General features: G+C 31.8%; 1 protein-coding gene across 5 annotated transcripts in view; it reads left to right on the top strand.

Moving 5' to 3' along the window:
* LOC149807336 (uncharacterized) overlaps positions 1 to 27,888 on the top strand; it is a 295,678-nt gene that overhangs the window by 200,455 nt on the left and 67,335 nt on the right. For all 5 annotated transcript variants that reach the window (XM_089965473.1, XM_089965490.1, XM_089965468.1 and 2 more), the window contains 4 exons: positions 3,659 to 3,898; positions 8,744 to 9,100; positions 10,502 to 10,609; positions 12,770 to 12,799. In XM_089965473.1, coding sequence (XP_089821599.1) covers positions 3,659 to 3,898; positions 8,744 to 9,100; positions 10,502 to 10,609; positions 12,770 to 12,799 — 735 coding nt within the window. The remainder of the gene's footprint in view (positions 1 to 3,658; positions 3,899 to 8,743; positions 9,101 to 10,501; positions 10,610 to 12,769; positions 12,800 to 27,888) is intronic.

Below are 27,888 nucleotides of genomic sequence, written 5' to 3'. Positions count from 1 at the left end.
TATTCTTGTATCGTCCATTTCTGTTTTTATTTTGATACTTTTGTTTTCTTTGACAGAAACATTTTATAAAATTGGTGTAATATATGTGTCTGGCATTTCAAGGTTATTGATTAAAATTGGGATAGAGCCTATTTTTAGTATGTCTAGTAGGATGTTGAGACAACTAGTTTTGGTCATACTTTTGGTATGTTTCTATCTCTAATCCTCCATTAATTTTTTGGCACAATCAATTCATTCATTTTGTTTTTCTTGTACTTCATTGAAGCATGTTTGGGTATTCTGATAATTTGAGAAGTTATATTTTTCAAAATTAATCCAGGTTTAGATTTTGATATGTAACTGTTATGTATATTATTTGAAATTTCACTTTTTTCAACTCCTTGATCAAAGAATCATGAAATCACAAGTTGTATTTTCAGCTGTTTTCTAAACACCATAAAGATGGCTGAAACTAAATAATCAAGCTGTAGAATGTACGATGAATTATTTATAAATTAGCAACTTGTGTGAATAAAGAATACAACCTACAGAGTTGTTGGCAAGACTCCAGTATTATTGTGAATTAAATTACTGTAAATCTTCTCATCAGCAACCTATTCTTGTAACAGACTATTTCCTTCTTTCTTCATTGGCATCACTAGTTCTAGAACAGATCATTTTAAATGTTTGAAGTAAATATTGCAAAATTGATGAGAATGAAATAGACAAAAGTTCCCTACAGGAGTTTTTCATTGTATGTGTCACTGTTTTCTTTGTCTCATTCAGTACCTACTTATGTAAGCCTGTTCACATGATGAGTCTAATTAAACAAAATCTAAATATAGGGATACTATGTTAATAGCCCATCCTAGGATGGAAATGAAAAAAAGTTAAAGAAAATTAATAAAAATTGGAATAAGTGAGTTTAAGAGAAAATTTGAACATAAGAATACATAAAAAGTAAAAAGAAATTTTGGATGCCTGTCGCTGTGAGTTTCCAACTTGTGACCTCTTGTTTGGCACCTCTGACACACAGAAAGACAGATGTGGGTGTTTACATATAAGATTATTTATGTTATAATATCATAAAGTAATTGAAACTACAATCTGCATTTAAAAATAACACAAACAGGCTTAATGACAAATAAAATTGGGGCATAAAATATTGTGAAAAGTAAACGAAAACAATGAAAATGCATAGAATATAGAAGTTTTACTTTGGTTTTATTGAGTGTTCCACCATTATCCATCCACTTATGGTTTAATTATTTAACATTTGTCACGAATATATAATTTCACTCTTGTTCATAATATTTATTTATTACTGAATTATCTGATATTAATGGAGCTTGCATAAATTAAGATGAAATTCCTGACATTTGCCCAATCAGCATAAAACAGTAAATATTATAGGTACAGGGTATTTTCAACTTCAGTGCCTAATGTTATGATGGATTAGAGTCTATACTAAGTAATTCAGACAGGATTAAAGATGTTAATTGATTCTGTTGGATTACCTAAGCTAGATGTTAATTGATTCTGTTGGATTGCCTTAAGGCACAAGTGACATAAACTTGTATGTTTGACTATAATGTTTATAGAGATGTATAAGCTTGCCAATGCCAAAACACCAAAGTCCAAGCAACCAAAATATTATATGAAATTCAGTAATATTTGGAAATGGAAATTCAGTGGTTGCAGTCATATTCAAAGGGATATGAATACGCATTCTGCTCTTCATGTGAAGCTAATTTTAAAGTCTGTTACAGTAGGAACAATGACATGCATCATGCGGAAACCTCATTCTATAAAAGCATGTTAACTGAAAGAACTACTATGCCATCACAGAGTTTGGGAATATTATTTTGATTTGATCTGATAAAAGATCTGCTACCATAAAGGGGAGATTATATTTGGCTGCAAAGTTGGAAAATAATGTCTTTATCCACATTGATGCAGATTCTGTGAAAAGGGAATCAAAGTATTTATTGTTTGATGCTGAGTCTTTAACCCAACCAAAATCCATTAAAACCTTTATACCAGAAAATGTTGATGATCTGATTTCTGCTGCCTAAGTGGTTATCTTGAAAATCTCTTGTTATCACTACTTCTGAAGAATGAAAAGTCAAATTGATATAGTGTTTTCACCAGAGGACTTTGTATGATGTCTGGTTAGTCCTAAATGAAAATGGTGCCAGTAGTACAATAGGGCAGCCATGATGACTATTTTGTGGAATGCTTAAAATCTTATCACAACTTCTTTTTCTAAATGCTCAGATCATCAGGAGTTGTCACCTTATTTAATGCTTTGTTAATCCCAAATTAAAATGGGCAGATGTGACATCCATTATGTGTTTATCTTGAAAATCTTCTTTTCACTACTCTTTGTAAATGGATGGTTTTTCTGATATGTGGTTTTCTGCAGAAAGGTTCTTATGGTGTCTAGTTGGTTCTTCATGAAAATGACTCGGTAATATTCAGCATGGCCACAATGGTGGCTATCTTGAAAATATTGTTATCTCTTCTCCTCCTAAATGTGTGGCTATATCGAACTTGGTTTTCACTAAAAGTCTTCTCATGATGTCTAGTTGGTGCTAAATGAAATGGTGCCAGCTTGTTGTACATCCATTAGGGCAGCCACAACAACAGTCTTCAATATTTAGCTGTCATTCCTTGCCCTAAATGGATGATGATTATGAAATCTGGTGTTTACCAAAACACTTCTAATGATGTCCACTTGTCATGAATGGAAACAGTGCTCAGTTGACATTCAGTATTTGACAATGGCACCTAATTTGAAAATTTAATGTTGACCCAATGAGTAAGGAAGACCTAAATAAAGTAATTGGCCAATGGTTGACCTCAGGATCTGGAGGTTCATTGCCTTATGTGAAATATTTTGAGATCTGGATAAATACATAAGTCAAATTAAAAGGATTTTTAAAAAATTAAATTCATATTTAAAGTACAGCATTTGCAACATTGTGTGACAAATAATAGTAAAAAATTGTTCCCTTTCAAACACATGAAATTTCATTCAGGGCTTGTGGAATTTGATTCAAGGTTTGATTTTTTTTAAGTCACCAGCCCTGGGCCTGTTGTCTGAGAAAAAAATTTCTTTAAGCACTGCCCTCAAAGGGACTAATGTTGGAAAGAGCAAAGAAAATTTCCATGAATTCAAAATAGGACCATTTCTTCCTATTTAACTGGTGGAGTATTGTTTAGGGCAATTCGCTTAGGGACCAGCCATTTTATTTTTGGGTGATAGGTGGGCTTGTTTTTTTTAAATATTAAATTCATATTTTGAATTCTGGCCCCCAAATAGCTTTTACGTGGATGAAGAACTAATTAGATCCATCATGTTTGATGAATTTTTGTATTATCTTGAGGTTAAAAAATATATACTGGGTCGAAAAATAAATTCCAGGCAGCCTTGTCCAAAACTTAAATGGTCAGCCCATGAACATAGGAGGGATGGTATCCACTATAGATCTAGACAATCACCAATGGGAGGGATGGTATCCACTATAAATTTGGACAACCACCAAGCATTGGTCTATCCAGTTTTATTTAAAGTGCCGGCTAGGTTTTATTTTGTATGTGCTTCTAGGCATTAATTCTCTGATAGCAATGCATTAGTTAATACTTGTATTATAGGCACACGTTATTTTTCTTACAGAGTTGCAACTGATAGAAGTTTCAAATTACGACGGAAAACCTGCTGTGCAGGGGAAGCTTTTGACACTAGTATGTGCAGCAAAGGGATCCAAGAACATTGAATTCAATTGGTACAAGGATAGCCATCCTGTTGTAACCAACCTGACCCAGAGGAGCATTTGGGAAACACATGTTCCTGATAATGTCCAGGAAACACAGTTATCTGTCCTCAATATTGATAGTGTCAGCCCATATGACAAAGGTTACCTTTTTAAATCTTATGAATTCTTTTTTTTCTAAGTTGTACATCAATAAATGTTACTTTTGCATAAGTACAGGAGGAGGTGATTTCCAGGCTTTGCTGCTGATTTTCAGAATATTTTCAAATTGCATAGTCATCATAGATGTGAAATTATATTTGTTGCATTAGTCGTTAGTCATATTAGTTGCATTAGTCATATAGTCTATTAGTCACATTAGTCATATAGTCTATTAGTCACATTGGTCAACTGCTCCGATGGCCATAGTGGTTAGATCATCTGCCCCAGATGCAGGAGTTCATGGGTTCAAACCACGGCCAAGTCATACCAAAGACTTATAAAAGTGGTACTAACAGCTGCCTCGCTAGGCGCTCAGCATTAAGAGGTTAGTGTTAGGACTGGTCAGCCTGGTGTCAGGATAATGTGACTGGGTGAGACATCATGCTACATGTCTGTGGCATGATGCCCCAGTGCTAGACATCATTATAAACTGTCACACTGCAGACATCTTAGCAATATGACTGGAAAATTTTTAAAGCTACTTTAAACATCTAAATCACACACACATTAGTCATATTGGTCACATTAGTCATGTTGGTCAAATTAGTAATATTAGTCACGTTAAGTTTGGGGAGATTGTACTTACTTCCTAAGTCACATCTTGAATGCCTGAGTTTACTTAGATAGCAAAATTTTCATACTTTGACAAAATGATAATATTTTCTAAGTTGCACTCGAATGCCTGCTTGAACTTTATTGATTCAGAATTCAGGCTTTGTTCAAAGTTTCTTTTGCATCTGTATTCTTGTAAAATGAGCAGAAAAACCAAAACTATATTTAGGCATTGAAATCTGAATGAAGCTATTCTGAGTAAGGTAACTGACAGAAATAGATTATGATATTGCACACCTTCATATTGCATTCATGTGCATAAGGGAACTGCTTTCTATTGAAATCTGAATGAGGCTATTCTGAGTAAGGTAACTGACAGAAATAGATTTATTTGAAATTGTCTACTTACACAAGCAAGGGTTCTGCACTCATGTTGGGATAGTAACACATTCAGATTGTATCATTTATTATTATATGCTCACTTTTTTCTCTGTTAACTTTACATTGTCTGAATCGTTCAGTATTTTACGATATTGCACACCTTCATATTGCATTCATGTGCATAAAGGAACTACTTTCTATTGTAAACAAACAATGGATGCAGATGCCAGCACTTTTGATTTGTAAACCAATCATGTACTCTCACATAGTAGGCACTTTACATTTTGGTTGATGAAATTTCTTTCTGAATGAACTAAAGCAGATGTTCTTGGACTGCCACATACCAGCTGCTTTGGCACATTCCATGTTAACCTTTTTGGTACTATGCTTCGGATTTAGACTAGCTATACAGTAGACGCCAGACAGGGTCCTTACAAATAACATGCAAGTGACAAGGCATAAACTTGTATTCTTTAGCTGCTAATAAGAATGGCAAAAAATATACTTACAGTTTTACATCCTGAATTTCCTCAAAATGTACTTTCTTAGTTCTGCAAATCCGAATTACATGAGCCATGTCATGAGTTCTCAAGCTTGATTGCACATTTTGAAATTGTACTGTAATTTGGACTATATTCCAAGTGCAATTACATCCTCCTTACTGCACTCAAAATGAAATAAACATTAAATTCATTAGCATCCTAATGATAAATGCAATTGAAAGACTTCATATTTTTCCCACATTATGACTTTAAGTAGTCAATGACAGAACAAACACACTTGCAGATGTCAACACGCTTCTCCTGCGCTGCTTCAATCCAGTGTATTTCATGTACAATTTGCACAGATGAATCACGAAATTTCATTGAATCAACAAAAATACCAAAATCTATTCATTCTAGATTTAATGGAAAACTTGTTGTATTGTGCATTCATTCACAATATGACTCAAAATTTCAATTTTAAGTAGACAAAAATGCCATTTTCTTTCGAAACTTATGTCATGCGTGCGACAAGTTCAAATTTATCTTTGCAGAGTTATGTGTGCATTAATGATGTTGTTGTGTAATGATGAATCTGAGCTTGTGTATTTAGTTTGGAATACAGCATACATTCAATTACTTTGTTTCTTGTAGTGTCTTTTGTTTATATAATTAAGTCTTAGGTAGAATAAGAAAATGAGCATATAATAAAAAGGTTACTGCATTTGTATAGGAAAATATGATCTCATTTTGTCGGATGGATATATTATACTCCCAAGGTCTACAGTATTCCGTCCAAAAAAATTGTTTATATTTTCCCTTACAAATGCAGTAACCTATAATTACCATCTCATCCCTTCTTAGTTGTTAACAGTCCTACTTTTGCCTATGTCAACAGTTATACTTATGTGGTCATATTTCAAAATCCAATCAGTTGATGAAGATATTATGAGATATTTCATATTTTTTAAACAATAATATTTATTAAACACATGCTTTTTGCTTTTGCTTAAATTAAGAAATTATTCTTTCAAGATCAAGAATGAATTATTCAAATATAACTGTTGCGAATGTATTGTCTACCTCAATGGTCAAAATATAGTGAATGCATAAAGAGACAGTTGTAGTCTATGTGTGTTACAAGTCTTAAAATAAGTAACAGAAAAGAGTGAAAGATAACAAACTTTGTAAAATTTAACAAATATTATTTATTTCCCTTGAATACAAAGTGAAAATGAGAAAAAGAACTTACAGTATTGCGAACTAAATCCCAAAATAATCCAAGAATCAGATCAGACACAGTTCCTAGTTGTTTAAAGTCCTGAATAAAACTCGGTACAAGTCCCAAAGAAATAAAAAACTGAAGGTGCTAATGTGTCTGTTATTACTTATAGAGTGTTGATGTGTCAACATTCTTTTGTTGAATCACAGTAATATAATTCCAGGTTTGAATTCAGTATAAATTCCAGTGAATGTCTTTATCCAAGAATTTTATCAGAGCATTTTTGTATTTTCAGAGAAAAAAATCACTTGAATTCAGTAATTTAAAGAAAAAGAATCCACCCTGAAATAAAAAGAAATACTGGAACAAAACATACAAGATTCTGCTCATACTTGAAGCACGAATGACCAAGTCCTCACAATTGCAAGAGTATTTAGTTCTCTACTTGACCTCAGGTCACAATTAGCTTTGAACAAGGTCAAGTGCAACATTCAGTGTTACATTGAAATTGGATGTAATGAAATAAAATAAAACTAACAAACAAACAAAGCAAATTAAATATTCATAGCAGTTTATTATTAAGCATTCCAAGATGGAGCAGTGCCTTTATGATGTTTGTAAACTTGAATGAATTTGGTTTTCAAGTATTAATAAGACATTATGACAAAAACATTTATTAAGAACTGAGTCTTGAAATTCTGTGAAACTTTGATATTCAGTTTAGTTCTTTATTATAGCAAATTACCCTTTAAATGATGTACAGAATTTTCTTGTTAACGATGACAGACCCATTCTATAGATTGTATGTGTCTCTATATTTGTGCATAAGACAAGGGTGGATAAATTGGTAGTCCGCATTACCAAGACTAACAAATTTTGTTTTCAGAAGCCCAGCAGGACCACTGGCCATCATTTTTTTTAAGCAATAAATTTAAATTGTAGTCCTACAATATGCGATGTCAACCCAGATGATAGGAATGGATTGAAGTGTTGGTGCTGAATAGGTGATGTTTTGACATTGTCAGATTAAAACTAGAGGCCAAATTTTTAAGTATATCTGTCAAAGCTGGGTGCCTATATTAAATCTGTGGAACAGATTCGGATTGCTTTAGTTGTATTTTAATGCCCTTTCCTTATTGAAGTATATCCAAATACAATCAAGTGATCAAGTTTTTGAAATTCTATTGTGCACCATTTCAGTTGTTTGAAGAGTGATGGTAGTGAGGAATGGCTAAGTCCAATAACATATTGTTACTTGTCTTTAATTAAACGAATATGGCTGTTTTCGTTTGGCCAAAAGTTCTCAGATTTCATTTTGTTCGTCGTTTAAAAACAATATGATATGTAACAGTCCTCCTATCCTTTAAAGACTGTTTTGAAAGTTACAGAATTTTAAAAAATGGTATATAGTTATGACTCAGAGACTTGAACACACCAAGCTGTGCACTGACTTTTGTTGTATTCACGCTTTACATTTTATTTTCATTTGATTTATAATTCAATGTTCACTGTTTATTTCTTATATTTATTTCAGAAAAACTAAAAATGGATTTCCAGTATTTTTGGCATATGAAAACTTTCACTTTATTGTTTGTCAAATTTAAATTACATGTATTTAAGTGCTAAATGTTACCACATGGCTAGATGTTGAATAAAAATATATATTCTATTTCAGACAATCAAGATTACATGCAGTATTTACCATACATAATTTAATTTTCATACAATTGCATTGAATTTATATGGCATTGCACGCTGTATTTTGGAATGCCTTTACAGATGCTTGTTCCAGAGAATTAGAGGAGACAGAATTTATTTTTCAAAGAAAAAAGGAAGATTTATGGCAGTTGTCACCATGAGGTAGATAAAATGTGATATATTTTAGGGATATTTGAGGGACTTTATGATTTTATTTTTAGTGGAAATAAAGCAAAAACTTATAATAAATTCAGGGATCATGGGCTAGCCCTCTTGGGGAAGGTCTCAATTGTCAGTGTGTCAAAATTACTCCCTTTCAGAAGGCCTCTCATGTATGAGGTTAAAGTATCAAAGTTACCTCCTTTCAAAAGGCCTCACATGTGAGAGGTTGAGTTTAATTTAAGCACAAATATTACAGCAGTTTCTCTAGTAAAATGATAACCTTGTTACAGGTCGATTTACTTGTGAAGTGGTTGATTTTGGAGAGTATCAGTATGGTTCTATCAACGTAGAGATCATAACACTACCATTAGTTGAGCTTGATCCAATGTCAGCGAGTATTCCACAAGGTCAGCCAATCAGTATCAAGTGCTTATCACCAGACGACAGCTGGGGAAAATTCACCTATGAATGGTTCAAGAATGGAACGCTGGTGGAGCCCTTAAGTCGGCCTGAATATGCAGAAGATTTATACCCGACTGGTGTCCGATTTGTGATACCAAACCCTATTGGACATACAGTTTATACATGTAGGGTGACGAATGAAGCTGGATCAGTCAACGTGTCATCACATATATATGCTGTAGGAGGTATTGTTAACTTTCAAATACCTTCTTGTCTTTCCATCACCATATACAGTATGTATGCATGTATGTATATATATATGTGTGTGTGTGTGTGTGTATGTGTATATATTGCTATGTATATGTAATTTGAATTAGTTGTTTATCTCTTAGTTTTAATTTTATTTATTTCATTACACATTATTGTAATGTAATATTGTTTACTGGACTTGATTTTTATTCAGAATAAGTTCAATTCTGTTTGATCTGACTTTTTTAAATTTCATTCATAAACACTAATAAAAGAAACACTGTATCTAGTTTCTGTCCTTGATTCAGAATCATTAAATTAAGTCAAGGCCTTACCTGAACAACATGATAATTATCATGTAACAAACATCTATTCCTACTGGAAAGATGAACTCTTGATCCCTATCCAGGCATCTGTTTTGCATTTTAGTTAGTCTTATACCTCATGTTAAGATAAGAATTTAGTCAGTCATGCCTTAACACTTGAAAAGTCAAGTTACGGGTAATTTATGTTGTGACCAGTTTTGGCTTATTTTTTTATTTTCATGAAATTTTATTGAATTTCAAGTGATTCTTTTCCCTGGAAATACATAAGTCCTCCTACACAAGTCTTGGACAAAGACATTCACTGAAATTTATGCGGAATTAAAAGCTGGAATAATATTTCAGTGATTCACCAAGAAACTGTCGACATAACAGCACTTCGCAGGTTACAACAGACATCATTGTCTTCCATTTTGGATTTCATTGGGATTCGAACTCAGTTTTATTCAGGATTTTATATTACAAGGACTTCAATTTTTAATTCTTGGATTATTTTTTGGATTTGATTCATAAAACTGTAACTTCTTTGTTTCTCATTTTCCACTTAATATTCTAGGGAAATAAGTTATTTGTTTAATTTTACAAAGCTTGTACAGTCTTCTTTCTTTTCTGTTACTTTTTATAAGACTTAGACTCGTAACAATATATATATATATATATATATATATATATATATATATATATATATATATATATACATACATACATACATGTGTACACACACACATTGCACTTATTCATACATATTATTTACACAAGTGATAATGAATGAACAGTTAGCTGAAAAGGAGGATTATTATGGAAATTGTTAAATTTATCCACATTTCACCTATTTGGTCAGGAGCATACCATTTTGAAACTTATTGTTATTATATAGTTAATTAATAACATTTTATCAGATTATATCTAAACAAAGAAGAATTGTATTCCATGCAAAATGGTCTTAATGATGCTGTTTTACTTGTTGAGAGAATGTTGGAAAAAACCTAGATAATTATACTAATATGTGATTGAAATCTTTTTCCATATGCACATTAAATTGAAGATATTTATTGGATAATTGTTATATTTTAGTCAATGAGACCTCCTCATTTTGCCCAAAGGAGTACTATGGGCAAGTGACCTGGACGAAAACAGCAGGAGGTCATTTTGATTTACAGCGGTGTCCTACAGAGACTGGGGGTAGGTTATTCTGTGTAATTAATATCTCTTGCCCATAACAGATGATTGCTTATTATCATTTAATTAAATAACATACATGTATTATGTTTAACACTGATCAGTTGTTTTTTCTATTTCTATGACTGCAGCATGTTTATTGTGTACTTATATTTAATTAAAGCTTAGTTTTCGTTTTTGGGGGATAGTCCAAACATAGTTCTTGCAATGAATATTGTTTTTGTTCAAGTTGAATGTAAAAATGTATTAAATGCAGTTATTATCATACACTTTTTAGGTTATTTAAGTCTTATTAAATTATGTTAGTCTCTTGCTAAATTATGTTAGTCGAGTTGTGAGATGATATATTTGATGATTATAATCTTCATTAATGATAAAATGATGGTCAGTATGATAAGTTGATTAATTGCAATTTTTAAAAAATATATTTGTGCCATAAGGTAGAGCATATTATGATGATGTCAATCTGACCATCACTTGGCTGCACATTTTTTTAGTCATTTAATAAGATTTGCACAGTGAATAGTGGCAGACTTTGTGGAGTGTTTGCACTTGAGGTAAAGAAGTCTATTCATTTTGTGTTCAAAAGGTTAAAGGTCAAGCTTATTGTGACTGAAGAAATATGGTTTCCACACAATAACATTAGCTGTGCATTGCAGGCCTGGACTAAACTTTATGGATGACTTGTACTTAGGGTAGGAAAGATGTTTATCAGAAGGTCAAAGGTCATGATCATAGTGACTGAAAGAAGAAAAATGAATTTTTGCATAATAATTTTACTTTTATACCTCATATCTTGACCAAAGTTTGTGGAAGGCTTGCACATATGGCATGTACGAGGGCTATTGTTTGGGGTGTTAAAAGGTGAAAGGTCAGGGTCATTGCATCCCTGAGAAATATGCGTTTAGCAGAAAAAATATTTGCTTCTGAAAATTACATGCGCAAACTTTGTCAATGACTTGTACTTAGGGTTAGAAAGAAACTTTAGCTTCTGGGATCTAAAGGTCATAGGTCATAAAGACGGTAAGTCTAATAAGAAAAAAAAATGGTTTCTGCACAATATATTTAGTTCAAGACCCCATACTTTGACCAAAGGAGAATGTCACTGAGACCCATTGGTAAAACATCTCTGGAGTCGACCATACTGTACTGGTGCCTATGTAGAGGACCAGTCAACATGGGGTGGATTGGGGGGCATATGATCTGCCATTCATGGTACTGGTAACTAAGGAACCTAAACATTCATTTTTTAAAACATATTTATTGTAACAAATTTCATTTGTTGAAGAACCATCTAAATAAATGCTTTCTTCATTCATTCTGTCAGGTATCACATTTGTATCATCATAATTTTATATTACTTTCTTTTCTGTATTAGTAGTATTCCTATATGTCGAAGATTCTGTATTTGAAAATTTACCTAGGGTTTGTTTTTAATGGTTTTGCAATTTTATTTTTTTATTACTTTTAGTTTGCTGATTAGCTATTAATTATCAACCATTGCAATACGGGTGTTTTATATTCTATTTTTTAAATCAACCATCACAATATGGGCAAGTTATATTCATAATATCGGTGAATTACATCGCTTTTAGATCAACCATCATAATATAGGTGAATTGTGTTCTGGTTTATATTTTTTCATTTCCTAAATAGTATGGTTAAGCCTTGTGCCAGGTAGGGGATTGTCATATTGAGATGGGGTTTTCACCAAGACACTTCTAATGATGTCTAATTTGTTCTAATTGAAATGGTGTCAGTCTGATGTCCAGTATGTCCACCACAGAAGCTAATTCAAAAATCTTGTTATCTCTGTTTCTTGCAGTATGTTTTTGGACTTAGAATATAAGATGTAAATATTCTTCACAAATGCCAGTTTTCTAAACAGTAAATCTTGATATTTGATTTAAAGTTTTTATAATGGAATCTTACATATATGCTCATACCAAAATATACATGTAAATGTTTCATTATATTCCTTCCGTAGAAGACACCAAGCTATTCAGTATATTATGCTGTCCTCTCCCTTGACTGTCCTTTATAGCCAGACTTAACTGTATTGATTAATGTTAGGAGTTCTTTGTTTACCTCATCAGAGTACAGAAAAGAAATGATATATTTACAGTATAGATCCATTGAAGTTTATTTTTTTTTTAAATTTAGATTTCAGTCTGTATGGTCCAGTCGATGTCGGTAAGTTGGTTAGAAAATGCTAGTGTTTGTGATGTGTATTCTTTAACAATCAATTTTGGCACTGACATTCTTTCTTTCTTTGTAGTTTGTAGTACTTTCAAGTTGCACTTAATTTCTAACCCCCCATCACTTAAATAGATTCAGCAGTTAGCCAAGAAAAATATATTTATGAAAATCACAAGTCCTGTAGCATCATAATGTTTGCTAGTAGTAGAAAAACTCCAAATTAGTTGAAAATATCACTCTTAAAAATTGCAAAGCATTCAGAATAAAGACGTGTTTACCTCATGATTGATATAAAAATGTTCCAGATCATAAATCATTAAAATTTACAAGCCAACTAATTCTTCTGAGACCATGATAATGTATTATTTCTAATTCATATGTTGGAGATTCCTTTTACATTAAAAATTACTGGAATAACCTGACCTATAAACATTTATAACATTAATTATAACAAGTTTATATGTGTGTTTCAAAAGACAAGGAAAATGTACATCATGAGAATGCTATTATGCAGAGAAATTCAAATGAACATGGTAAATGGATGCAATAAATTTACTTGTAATAGGTTCGAGCTGATTCAAACAGTTTTTCACTGGATGTCAAGTCAAACATGATAGGTTTATGATAATATCTCAGTAAGATAAAGTCTTTGCTCCAACCAGCCCGTTTTTAATGTTGAAGCCACAGGGAACCTTGTCTGAAAAAGGCGCAAGTGAATGCTATTCTTGTACTATGTCGAGTGAAATATATCAGTCCTGATGGCAGCTGCAGCTTGCAAGGTGGATTTCAGCTATTTTGAAATGTGTCCCTTGTCTCTGCCCAAAAAGGAGTCTGGAAACTAACAATAGTTTGGTTTCATTATTCCTAATACTGCCTGACTATCTAAAGACCTAAACTAACAATAGTTTGGTTTCATTATTCCTAATACTGCTTGACCTATCTAAAGACCTAAACTAACAATAGTTTGGTTTCATTATTCCTAATACTGCTTGACCTATCCAAAGATCTAAGCTAATAATAGTTTGGTTTCATTATTCCTAATACTGCTTGACCTATCTAAAGACGTATCTAACAATAGTTTGGTTTCATTATTCCTAATACTACTTGACCTATCTAAAGACCTAACTAAGAATAATTTGGTTTCATTATTCCTAATACTGCCTGACTATCTAAAGACCTAAACTAACAATAGTTTGGTTTCATTATTCCTAATACAGCTTGGCCTATCTAAAGACCTAACTAACAATAGTTTGGTTTCATTATTCCTAATCCTGTCTGACCTATCTAAAGACCTAAACTAACAATAGTTTGGTTTCGTTATTCCTAATCCTGTTTGACCTATCTAAAGACCTAAACTAACAATAGTTTGGTTTCATTAATCCTAATCCTGTTTGACCTATCTAAAGACCTAAACTAACAACAGTTTGGTTTCAATATTCCTAATACTGCTTGACCTATCTAAAGACCTAAACTAACAATAGTTTGGTTTCATTATTCCTAATCCTGTTTGACCTATCTAAAGACCTAAACTATCAATAGTTTGGTTTCATTATTCCTAATACTGATTGACCTATCTAAAGACCTAACTAACAATAGTTTGGTTTCATTATTCCTAATCCTGTTTGACCTACCTAAAGACCTAAACTAACAATAGTTTGGTTTCATTATTCCTAATACTACTTGACCTATCTAAAGACCTAAACTAAGAATAGTTTGGTTTCATTATTCCTAATCCTGTTTGACCTGTCTAAAGACCTAAACGAACAGTAGTTTGGTTTCATTATTCCTAATCCTGTTTGACCTATCTAAAGACCTAAACTAACAATAGTTTGGTTTCAATATTCCTAATACTGCTTGACCTATCTAAAGACCTAAACTAACAATAGTTTGGTTTCATTATTCCTAATACTGCTTGACCTATCTAAAGACCTAAACTAACAATAGTTTAGTTTCATTATTCCTAATACTGCTTGACCTATCTAAAGACCTAACTAAGAATAGTTTGGTTTCATTATTCCTAATCCTGTCTGACCTATCTGAAGACCTAAACTAACAATAGTTTGGTTTCATTGTTCCTAATCCTGTTTGACCTATCTAAAGACCTAAACTAACAATAGTTTGGTTTCGTTATTCCTAATATTGCTTGACCTATCTAAAGACCTAACTAACAATAGTTTGGTTTCATTATTCCTAATACTCCTTGACCTATCTAAAGACCTAAACTGACAATAGTTTGGTTTAATTATTCCTAATACTGTTTGACCTATCTAAAGACCTAAACTAACAATAGTTTGGTTTCATTATTCCTAATACTGCTTGACCTATCTAAAGACCTAATCTAACAATAGTTTGGTTTCATTATTCCTAATACTGCTTGACATATCTAAAGACCTAATTAACAATAGTTTGGTTTCATTATTCCTAATCCTGTTTGACCTATCTAAAGACCTGAACTAACAATAGTTTGGTTTCATTAATCCTAATCCTGTTTGACCTATCTAAAGACCTAAACTAACAATAGTTTGGTTTCATTATTTCTAATACTGCTTGACCTATCTAAAGACCTAAACTAACAATAGTTTGGTTTCATTATTTCTAATACTGCTTGACCTATCTAAAGACCTAACTAAGAATAGTTTGGTTTCATTATTTCTAAACCTGTCTGACCTATCTGAAGACCTAAACTAACAATAGTTCGGTTTCATTATTCCTAATACTGTTTGACCTATCTAAAGACCTAACTAAGAATAGTTTGGTTTCATTATTCCTAATACTGCTTGACCTATCTAAAGACCTAAACTAACAATAGTTTGGTTTCATTATTCCTAATCCTGTCTGACCTATCTAAAGACCTAACTAACAATAGTTTGGTTTCATTATTCCTAATACTGCTTGACCTATCTAAAGACCTAACTAACAATAGTTTGGTTTCATTATTCCTAATACTGCTTGACCTATCTAAAGACCTAAACTAACATTAGTTTGGTTTCATTATTCCTAATCCTGTTTGACCTGGCTAAAGACGTAAACTAACAGTAGTTTGGTTTCATTATTCCTAATCCTGTTTGACCTCTCTAAAGACCTAAACTAACACTAGTTTCATTATTCCTAATACTGCATAACCTATCTAAAGACCTAAACTAACAATAGTTTGGTTTCATTATTCCTAATACTGCTTGACCTATCTAAAGACCTAAACTAACAATAGTTTGGTTTCATTATTCCTAATCCTGTTTGACCTATCTAAAGACCTAAACTAACAATAGTTTGGTTGCATTATTCCTAATCCTGTTTGACCTATCTAAAGACCTTAACTAACAATAGTTTGGTTTCATTATTCCTAATACTGTTTGACCTATCTAAAGACCTAACTAACAATAGTTTGGTTTCATTATTCCTAATCCTGTTTGACCTATCTAAAGACCTAACTAACAATAGTTTGGTTTCATTATTCCTAATCCTGTTTGACCTATCTAAAGACCTAACTAACAATAGTTTGGTTTCATTATTCCTAATCCTGTTTGACCTATCTAAAGACCTAAACTAACAATAGTTTGGTTTCATTATTCCTAATACTGCTTGACCTGTCTAAAGACCTAAACTAACAGTAATTTGGTTTCATTATTCCAAATCCTGTATGACCTATCTAAAGACCTAAACTAACAATAGTTTGGTTTCATTATTCCGAATCCTGTTTGACCTATCTAAAGACCTAAACTAACAGTAATTTGGTTTCATTATTCCTAATACTGTTTGACCTATCTAAAGACCTAAACTAACACTAGTTTCATTATTCCTAATACTGCTTCACCTATCTAAAGACCTAAACTAACAATAGTTTCGTTTCATTCTTCCTAATACTGTTTGACCTATCTAAAGACCTAACTAACAATACTTTGGTTTCATTATTCCTAATCCTGTTTGACCTATCTAAAGACCTAACTAACAATAGTTTGGTTTCATTATTCCTAATCCTGTTTGACCTATCTAAAGACCTAACTAACAATAGTTTGGTTTCATTATTCCTAATCCTGTTTGACCTATCTAAAGACCTAAACTAACAATAGTTTGGTTTCATTATTCCTAATCCTGCTTGACCTATCTAAAGACCTAACTAACAATAGTTTGGTTTCATTATTCCTAATCCTGTTTGACCTGTCTAAAGACCTAAACTAACAGCAGTTTGGTTTCATTATTCCTAATCCTGTTTGACCTATCTAAAGACCTAAACTAACAATAGTTTGGTTTCATTATTCCTAATACTGTTTGACTGATCTAAAGACCTAAACTAACACTACTTTCATTATTCCTCATACTGCTTGACCTATCTAAAGACCTAAACTAACAATCGTTTGGTTTCATTATTCCTAATACTGCTTGACCTATCTAAAGACCTAAACTAACAATAGTTTGGTTTCATTATTCCTAATACTGCTAGACCTATCTAAAGACCTAAACTAACAATAGTTTGGTTTCATTATTCCTAATCCTGTTTGACCTATCTAAAGACCTTAACTAACAATAGTTTGATTTCATTATTCCTAATACTGTTTGACCTATCTAAAGACCTAAACTAACAATAGTTTGGTTTCATTATTCCTAATACTGTTTGACCTATCTAAAGACCTAACTAACAATAGTTTGGTTTCATTATTCCTATTCCTGTTTGACCTATCTAAAGACCTAACTAACAATAGTTTGGTTTCATTATTCCTAATCCTGCTTGACCTATCTAAAGACCTAAACTAACAATAGTTTGGTTTCATTATTCCTAATACTGCTTGACCTATCTAAAGACCTAAACTAACAATAGTTTGGTTTCATTATTCCTAATCCTGCTTGACCTATCTAAAGACCTAAACTAACAATAGTTTGGTTTCATTATTCCTAATCCTGTTTGACCTATCTAAAGACCTTAACTAACAATAGTTTGATTTCATTATTCCTAATACTGTTTGACCTATCTAAAGACCTAAACTAACAATAGTTTGGTTTCATTATTCCTAATACTGTTTGACCTATCTAAAGACCTAACTAACAATAGTTTGGTTTCATTATTCCTATTCCTGTTTGACCTATCTAAAGACCTAACTAACAATAGTTTGGTTTCATTATTCCTAATCCTGTTTGACCTATCTAAAGACCTAACTAACAATAGTTTGGTTTCATTATTCCTAATCTTGTTTGGCCTATCTAAAGACCTAAACTAACAATAGTTTGGTTTCATTATTCCTAATACTGCTTGACATATCTAAAGACCTAACTAACAATAGTTTGGTTTCATTATTCCTAATCCTGTTTGACCTATCTAAAGACCTAAACTAACAATAGTTTGGTTTCATTAATCCTAATCCTGTTTGACCTATCTAAAGACCTAAACTAACAACAGTTTGGTTTCAATATTCCTAATACTGCTTGACCTATCTAAAGACCTAAACTAACAATAGTTTGGTTTCATTATTCCTAATCCTGTTTGACCTATCTAAAGACCTAAACTATCAATAGTTTGGTTTCATTATTCCTAATACTGATTCACCTATCTAAAGACCTAACTAACAATAGTTTGGTTTCATTATTCCTAATCCTGTTTGACCTACCTAAAGACCTAAACTAACAATAGTTTGGTTTCATTATTCCTAATACTACTTGACCTATCTAAAGACCTAAACTAAGAATAGTTTGGTTTCATTATTCCTAATCCTGTTTGACCTGTCTAAAGACCTAAACGAACAGTAGTTTGGTTTCATTATTCCTAATCCTGTTTGACCTATCTAAAGACCTAAACTAACAATAGTTTGGTTTCAATATTCCTAATACTGCTTGACCTATCTAAAGACCTAAACTAACAATAGTTTGGTTTCATTATTCCTAATACTGCTTGACCTATCTATAGACCTAAACTAACAATAGTTTGGTTTCATTTTTCCTAATACTGGTTGACCTATCTAAAGACCTAACTAAGAATAGTTTGGTTTCATTATTCCTAATCCTGTCTGACCTATCTGAAGACCTAAACTAACAATAGTTTGGTTTCATTATTCCTAATCCTGCTTGACCTATCTAAAGACCTAAACTAACAATAGTTTGGTTTCGTTATTCCTAATATTGCTTGACCTATCTAAAGACCTAACTAACAATAGTTTGGTTTCATTATTCCTAATACTGCTTGACCTATCTAAAGACCTAAACTAACAATAGTTTGGTTTCATTATTCCTAATACTGTTTGACCTATCTAAAGACCTAAACTAACAATAGTTTGGTTTCATTATTCCTAATACTGCTTGACCTATCTAAAGACCTAATCTAACAATAGTTTGGTTTCATTATTCCTAATACTGCTTGACATATCTAAAGACCTAATTAACAATAGTTTGGTTTCATTATTCCTAATCCTGTTTGACCTATCTAAAGACCTAAACTAACAATAGTTTGGTTTCATTATTCCTAATCCTGTTTGACCTATCTAAAGACCTAAACTAACAATAGTTTGGTTTCATTATTTCTAATACTGCTTGACCCATCTAAAGACCTAAACTAACAATAGTTTGGTTTCATTATTCCTAATCCTGTTTGACCTATCTAAAGACCTAACTAAGAATAGTTTGGTTTCATTATTCCTAATCCTGTCTGACCTATCTGAAGACCTAAACTAACAATAGTTCGGTTTCATTATTCCTAATACTGTTTGACCTATCTAAAGACCTAACTAAGAATAGTTTGGTTTCATTATTCCTAATACTGCTTGACCTATCTAAAGACCTAAACTAACAATAGTTTGGTTTCATTATTCCTAATCCTTTCTGACCTATCTAAAGACCTAAACTAACAATAGTTTGGTTTCATTATTCCTAATACTGCTTGACCTATCTAAAGACCTAAACTAACAATAGTTTGGTTTCATTATTCCTAATACTGCTTGACCTATCTAAAGACCTAACTAAGAATAGTTTGGTTTCATTATTCCTAATCCTGTCTGACCTATCTGAAGACCTAAACTAACAATAGTTCAGTTTCATTATTCCTAATACTGTTTGACCTATCTAAAGACCTAAACTAACAATAGTTTGGTTTCATTATTCCTAATACTGCTTGACCTATCTAAAGACCTAACTAACAATAGTTTGGTTTCATTATTCCTAATACTGCTTGACCTATCTAAAGACCTAACTAACAATAGTTTGGTTTCATTATTCCTAATACTGCTTGACCTATCTAAAGACCTAAACTAACATTAGTTTGGTTTCATTATTCCTAATCCTGTTTGACCTGGCTAAAGACGTAAACTAACAGTAGTTTGGTTTCATTATTCCTAATCCTGTTTGACCTATCTAAAGACCTAAACTAACACTAGTTTCATTATTCCTAATACTGCATAACCTATCTAAAGACCTAAACTAACAATAGTTTGGTTTCATTATTCCTAATACTGCTTGACCTATCTAAAGACCTAAACTAACAATAGTTTGGTTTCATTATTCCTAATCCTGTTTGACCTATCTAAAGACCTAAACTAACAATAGTTTGGTTTCATTATTCCTAATCCTGTTTGACCTATCTAAAGACCTTAACTAACAATAGTTTGGTTTCATTATTCCTAATACTGTTTGACCTATCTAAAGACCTAACTAACAATAGTTTGGTTTCATTATTCCTAATCCTGTTTGACCTATCTAAAGACCTAACTAACAATAGTTTGGTTTCATTATTCCTAATCCTGTTTGACCTATCTAAAGACCTAACTAACAATAGTTTGGTTTCATTATTCCTAATCCTGTTTGACCTATCTAAAGACCTAAACTAACAATAGTTTGGTTTCATTATTCCTAATCCTGCTTGACCTATCTAAAGACCTAAGTAACAATGGTTTGGTTTCATTATTCCTAATCCTGTTTGACCTGTCTAAAGACCTAAACTAACAGTAGTTTGGTTTCATTATTCCTAATCCTGTTTGACCTATCTAAAGACCTAAACTAAAAATAGTTTGGTTTCATTATTCCTAATACTGTTTGACCTATCTAAAGACCTAAACTAACACTAGTTTCATTATTCCTAATACTGCTTCACCTATCTAAAGACCTAAACTAACAATAGTTTGGTTTCATTCTTCCTAATACTGTTTGACCTATCTAAAGACCTAACTAACAATAGTTTGGTTTCATTATTCCTAATCCTGTTTGACCTATCTAAAGACCTAACTAACAATAGTTTGGTTTCATTATTCCTAATCCTGTTTGACCTATCTAAAGACCTAACTAACAATAGTTTGGTTTCATTATTCCTAATCCTGTTTGACCTATCTAAAGACCTAAACTAACAATAGTTTGGTTTCATTAGTCCTAATCCTGCTTGACCTATCTAAAGACCTAACTAACAATAGTTTGGTTTCATTATTCCTAATCCTGTTTGACCTGTCTAAAGACCTAAACTAACAATAGTTTGGTTTCATTATTTCTAATACTGTTTGACTGATCTAAAGACCTAAACTAACACTAGTTTCATTATTCCTCATTCTGCTTGACCTATCTAAAGACCTAAACTAACAATAGTTTGGTTTCATTATTCCTAATACTGCTAGACCTATCTAAAGACCTAAACTAACAATAGTTTGGTTTCATTATTCCTAATCCTGTTTGACCTATCTAAAGACCTAAACTAACAATAGTTTGGTTTCATTATTCCTAATCCTGTTTGACCTATCTAAAGACCTTAACTAACAATAGTTTGATTTCATTATTCCTAATACTGTTTGACCTATCTAAAGACCTAAACTAACAATAGTTTGGTTTTATTATTCCTAATACTGTTTGACCTATCTAAAGACCTAACTAACAATAGTTTGGTTTCATTATTCCTATTCCTGTTTGACCTATCTAAAGACCTAACTAACAATAGTTTGGTTTCATTATTCCTAATCCTGTTTGACCTATCTAAAGACCTAACTAACAATAGTTTGGTTTCATTATTCCTAATCCTGTTTGACCTATCTAAAGACCTAAACTAACAATAGTTTGGTTTCATTAATCCTAATCCTGTTTGACCTATCTAAAGACCTAAACTAACAACAGTTTGGTTTCAATTTTCCTAATACTGCTTGACCTCTCTAAAGACCTAAACTAACAATAGTTTGGTTTCATTATTCCTAATCCTGTTTGACCTATCTATAGACCTAAACTATCAATAGTTTGGTTTCATTATTCCTAATACTGATTGACCTATCTAAAGACCTAACTAACAATAGTTTGGTTTCATTATTCCTAATCCTGTTTGACCTACCTAAAGACCTAAACTAACAATAGTTTGGTTTCATTATTCCTAATACTGTTTGACTGATCTAAAGACCTAAACTAACACTAGTTTCATTATTCCTCATACTGCTTGACCTATGTAAAGACCTAAACTAACAATAGTTTGGTTTCATTATTCCTAATCCTGTTTGACCTATCTAAAGACCTAAACTAACAATAGTTTGGTTTCATTATTCCTAATACTGTTTGACTGATCTAAAGACCTAAACTAACACTAGTTTCATTATTCCTCATACTGCTTGACCTATCTAAAGACCTAAACTAACAATAGTTTGGTTTCATTATTCCTAATACTGCTAGACCTATCTAAAGACCTAAACTAACAATAGTTTGGTTTCATTATTCCTAATCCTGTTTGACCTATCTAAAGACCTAAACTAACAATAGTTTGGTTTCATTATTCCTAATCCTGTTTGACCTATCTAAAGACCTTAACTAACAATAGTTTGATTTCATTATTCCTAATCCTGTTTGACCTATCTAAAGACCTAAACTAACAATAGTTTGGTTTCATTATTCCTAATACTGTTTGACCTATCTAAAGACCTAACTAACAATAGTTTGGTTTCATTATTCCTAATCCTGTTTGACCTATCTAAAGACCTAACTAACAATAGTTTGGTTTCATTATTCCTAATCCTGTTTGACCTATCTAAAGACCTAACTAACAATAGTTTGGTTTCATTATTCCTAATACTGTTTGACCTATCTAAAGACCTAAACTAACAATAGTTTGGTTTCATTATTCCTAATACTGCTTGACCTATCTAAAGACCTAACTAACAATAGTTTGGTTTCATTATTCCTAATCCTGTTTGAACTGTCTAAAGACCTAAACTAACAGTAGTTTGTTTTCATTATTCCTAATCCTGTTTGACCTATCTAAAGACCTAAACTAACAATAGTTTGGTTTCATTATTCCTAATCCTGTTTGACCTATCTAAAGACCTTAACTAAGAATAGTTTGGTTTCATTATTCCTAATCCTGTTTGACCTGTCTAAAGACCTAAACTAACAATAGTTTGGTTTCATTATTCCTAATCCTGTTTGACCTATCTAAAGACCTGAACTAACAATAGTTTGGTTTCATTATTCCTAATACTGTTTGACCTATCTAAAGACCTAAACTAACAATAGTTTCATTATTCCTAATACTGCTTGACCTATCTAAAGACCTAAACTAACAATAGTTTGGTTTCGTTATTCCTAATACTGCTTGACCTATCTAAAGACCTAAACTAACAATAGTTTGGTTTCATTATTCCTAATCCTGTTGGACCTATCTAAAGACCTAAACTAACAATAGTTTGGTTTCATTATTCCTAATCCTGTTTGACCTATCTAAAGACCTTAACTAACAATAGTTTGGTTTCATTATTCCTAATACTGTTTGACCTATCTAAAGACCTAAACTAACAATAGTTTGGTTTCATTATTCCTAATACTGTTTGACCTATCTAAAGACCTAACTAACAGTAGTTTGGTTTCATTATTCCTAATCCTGCTTGACCTATCTAAAGACCTAAACTAACAATAGTTTGGTTTCATTATTCCTAATCCTGTTTGACCTATCTAAAGACCTAACTAACAATAGTTTGGTTTAATTATTCCTAATCCTGTTTGACCTATCTAAAGACCTAAACTAACAATAGTTTGGTTTCATTATTCCTAATACTGCTTGACCTATCTAAAGACCTAACTAACAATAGTTTGGTTTCATTATTCCTAATCCTGTTTGACCTATCTAAAGACCTAAACTAACAATAGTTTGGTTTCATTATTGCTAATACTGCTTGACCTATCTAAAGACCTAAACTAACAATAGTTTGGTTTCATTATTCCTATTGCTGCTTGACCTATCTAAAGACCTAAACTAACAATAGTTTGGTTTCATTATTCCTAATACTGCTTGACCTATCTAAAGACCTAACTAAGAATAGTTTGGTTTCATTATTCCTAATACTGCTTGACCTATCTAAAGACCTAAACTAACAATAGTTTGGTTTCATTATTCCTAATACTGTTTGACTGATCTAAAGACCTAAACTAACACTACTTTCATTATTCCTCATACTGCTTGACCTATCTAAAGACCTAAACTAACAATAGTTTGGTTTCATTATTCCTAATACTGCTTGACCTATCTAAAGACCTAAACTAACAATAGTTTGGTTTCATTATTCCTAATCCTGTTTGACCTATCTAAAGATCAAAACTAACAATAGTTTGGTTTCATTATTCCTAATACTGCTAGACCTATCTAAAGACCTAAACTAACAATAGTTTGGTTTCATTATTCCTAATCCTGCTTGACCTATCTAAAGACCTAAACTAACAATAGTTTGGTTTCATTATTCCTAATCCTGTTTGACCTATCTAAAGACCTTAACTAACAATAGTTTGATTTCATTATTCGTAATACTGTTTGACCTATCTAAAGACCTAAACTAACAATAGTTTGGTTTCATTATTCCTAATACTGTTTGAACTATCTAAAGACCTAACTAACAATAGTTTGGTTTCATTATTCCTATTCCTGTTTGACCTATCTAAAGACCTAACTAACAATAGTTTGGTTTCATTATTCCTAATCCTGTTTGACCTATCTAAAGACCTAACTAACAATGGTTTGGTTTCATTATTCCTAATCTTGTTTGACCTATCTAAAGACCTAAACTAACAATAGTTTGGTTTCATTATTCCTAATACTGCTTGACATATCTAAAGACCTAACTAACAATAGTTTGGTTTCATTATTCCTAATCCTGTTTGACCTATCTAAAGACCTAAACTAACAATAGTTTGGTTTCATTAATCCTAATCCTGTTTGACCTATCTAAAGACCTAAACTAACAACAGTTTGGCTTCAATATTCCTAATACTGCTTGACCTATCTAAAGACCTAAACTAACAATAGTTTGGTTTCATTATTCCTAATCCTGTTTGACCTATCTAAAGACCTAAACTATCAATAGTTTGGTTTCATTATTCCTAATACTGATTGACCTATCTAAAGAACTGACTGACAATAGTTTGGTTTCATTATTCCTAATCCTGTTTGACCTACCTAAAGACCTAAACTAACAATAGTTTGGTTTCATTATTCCTAATACTACTTGACCTATCTAAAGACCTAAACTAAGAATAGTTTGGTTTCATTATTCCTAATCCTGTTTGACCTGTCTAAAGACCTAAACGAACAGTAGTTTGGTTTCATTATTCCTAATCCTGTTTGACCTATCTAAAGACCTAAACTAACAATAGTTTGGTTTCAATATTCCTAATACTGCTTGACCTATCTAAAGACCTAAACTAACAACAGTTTGGTTTCATTATTCCTAATACTGCTTGACCTATCTAAAGACCTAAACTAACAATAGTTTGGTTTCATTTTTCCTAATACTGGTTTACCTATCTAAAGACCTAACTAAGAATAGTTTGGTTTCATTATTCCTAATCCTGTCTGACCTATCTGAAGACCTAATCTAACAATAGTTTGGTTTCATTATTCCTAATACTGCTAGACCTATCTAAAGACCTAAACTAACAATAGTTTGGTTTCATTATTCCTAATCCTGCTTGACCTATCTAAAGACCTAAACTAACAATAGTTTGGTTTCATTATTCCTAATCCTGTTTGACCTATCTAAAGACCTTAACTAACAATAGTTTGATTTCATTATTCCTAATACTGTTTGACCTATCTAAAGACCTAAACTAACAATAGTTTGGTTTCATTATTCCTAATACTGTTTGACCTATCTAAAGACCTAACTAACAATAGTTTGGTTTCATTATTCCTATTCCTGTTTGACCTATCTAAAGACCTAACTAACAATAGTTTGGTTTCATTATTCCTAATCCTGTTTGACCTATCTAAAGACCTAACTAACAATAGTTTGGTTTCATTATTCCTAATCTTGTTTGACCTATCTAAAGACCTAAACTAACAATAGTTTGGTTTCATTATTCCTAATACTGCTTGACATATCTAAAGACCTAACTAACAATAGTTTGGTTTCATTATTCCTAATCCTGTTTGACCTATCTAAAGACCTAAACTAACAATAGTTTGGTTTCATTAATCCTAATCCTGTTTGACCTATCTAAAGACCTAAACTAACAACAGTTTGGTTTCAATATTCCTAATACTGCTTGACCTATCTAAAGACCTAAACTAACAATAGTTTGGTTTCATTATTCCTAATCCTGTTTGACCTATCTAAAGACCTAAACTATCAATAGTTTGGTTTCATTATTCCTAATACTGATTGACCTATCTAAAGACCTAACTGACAATAGTTTGGTTTCATTATTCCTAATCCTGTTTGACCTACCTAAAGACCTAAACTAACAATAGTTTGGTTTCATTATTCCTAATACTACTTGACCTATCTAAAGACCTAAACTAAGAATAGTTTGGTTTCATTATTCCTAATCCTGTTTGACCTGTCTAAAGACCTAAACGAACAGTAGTTTGGTTTCATTATTCCTAATCCTGTTTGACCTATCTAAAGACCTAAACTAACAATAGTTTGGTTTCAATATTCCTAATACTGCTTTACCTATCTAAAGACCTAAACTAACAATAGTTTGGTTTCATTATTCCTAATACCGCTTGACCTATCTAAAGACCTAAACTAACAATAGTTTGGTTTCATTTTTCCTAATACTGGTTTACCTATCTAAAGACCTAACTAAGAATAGTTTGGTTTCATTATTCCTAATCCTGTCTGACCTATCTGAAGACCTAAACTAACAATAGTTTGGTTTCATTATTCCTAATCCTGCTTGACCTATCTAAAGACCTAAACTAACAATAGTTTGGTTTCGTTATTCCTAATATTGCTTGACCTATCTAAAGACCTAACTAACAATAGTTTGGTTTCATTATTCCTAATACTGCTTGACCTATCTAAAGACCTAAACTAACAATAGTTTGGTTTCATTATTCCTAATACTGTTTGACCTATCTAAAGACCTAAACTAACAATAGTTTGGTTTCATTATTCCTAATACTGCTTGACCTATCTAAAGACCTAATCTAACAATAGTTTGGTTTCATTATTCCTAATACTGCTTGACATATCTAAAGACCTAATTAACAATAGTTTGGTTTCATTATTCCTAATCCTGTTTGACCTATCTAAAGACCTAAACTAACAATAGTTTGGTTTCATTATTCCTAATCCTGTTTGACCTATCTAAAGACCTAAACTAACAATAGTTTGGTTTCATTATTTCTAATACTGCTTGACCTATCTAAAGACCTAAACTAACAATAGTTTGGTTTCATTATTCCTAATCCTGTTTGACCTATCTAAAGACCTAACTAAGAATAGTTTGGTTTCTTTATTCCTAATCCTGTCTGACTTATCTGAAGACCTAAACTAACAATAGTTCGGTTTCATTATTCCTAATACTGTTTGACCTATCTAAAGACCTAACTAAGAATAGTTTGGTTTCATTATTCCTAATACTGCTTGACCTATCTAAAGACCTAAACTAACAATAGTTTGGTTTCATTATTCCTAATCCTTTCTGACCTATCTAAAGACCTAAACTAACAATAGTTTGGTTTCATTATTCCTAATACTGCTTGACCTATCTAAAGACCTAAACTAACAATAGTTTGGTTTCATTATTCCTAATACTGCTTGACCTATCTAAAGACCTAACTAAGAATAGTTTGGTTTCATTATTCCTAATCCTGTCTGACCTATCTGAAGACCTAAACTAACAATAGTTCAGTTTCATTATTCCTAATACTGTTTGAC

This window comes from Sinohyriopsis cumingii, chromosome 1, assembly GCF_028554795.1.
Source record: "Sinohyriopsis cumingii isolate HCF-2022 chromosome 1, ASM2855479v2, whole genome shotgun sequence".
Taxonomy (NCBI): domain Eukaryota; kingdom Metazoa; phylum Mollusca; class Bivalvia; order Unionida; family Unionidae; genus Sinohyriopsis; species Sinohyriopsis cumingii.
The sequence above is the reverse complement of the archived record's forward strand: the minus strand, read 5'-3'. Positions and strand labels throughout refer to the sequence as shown.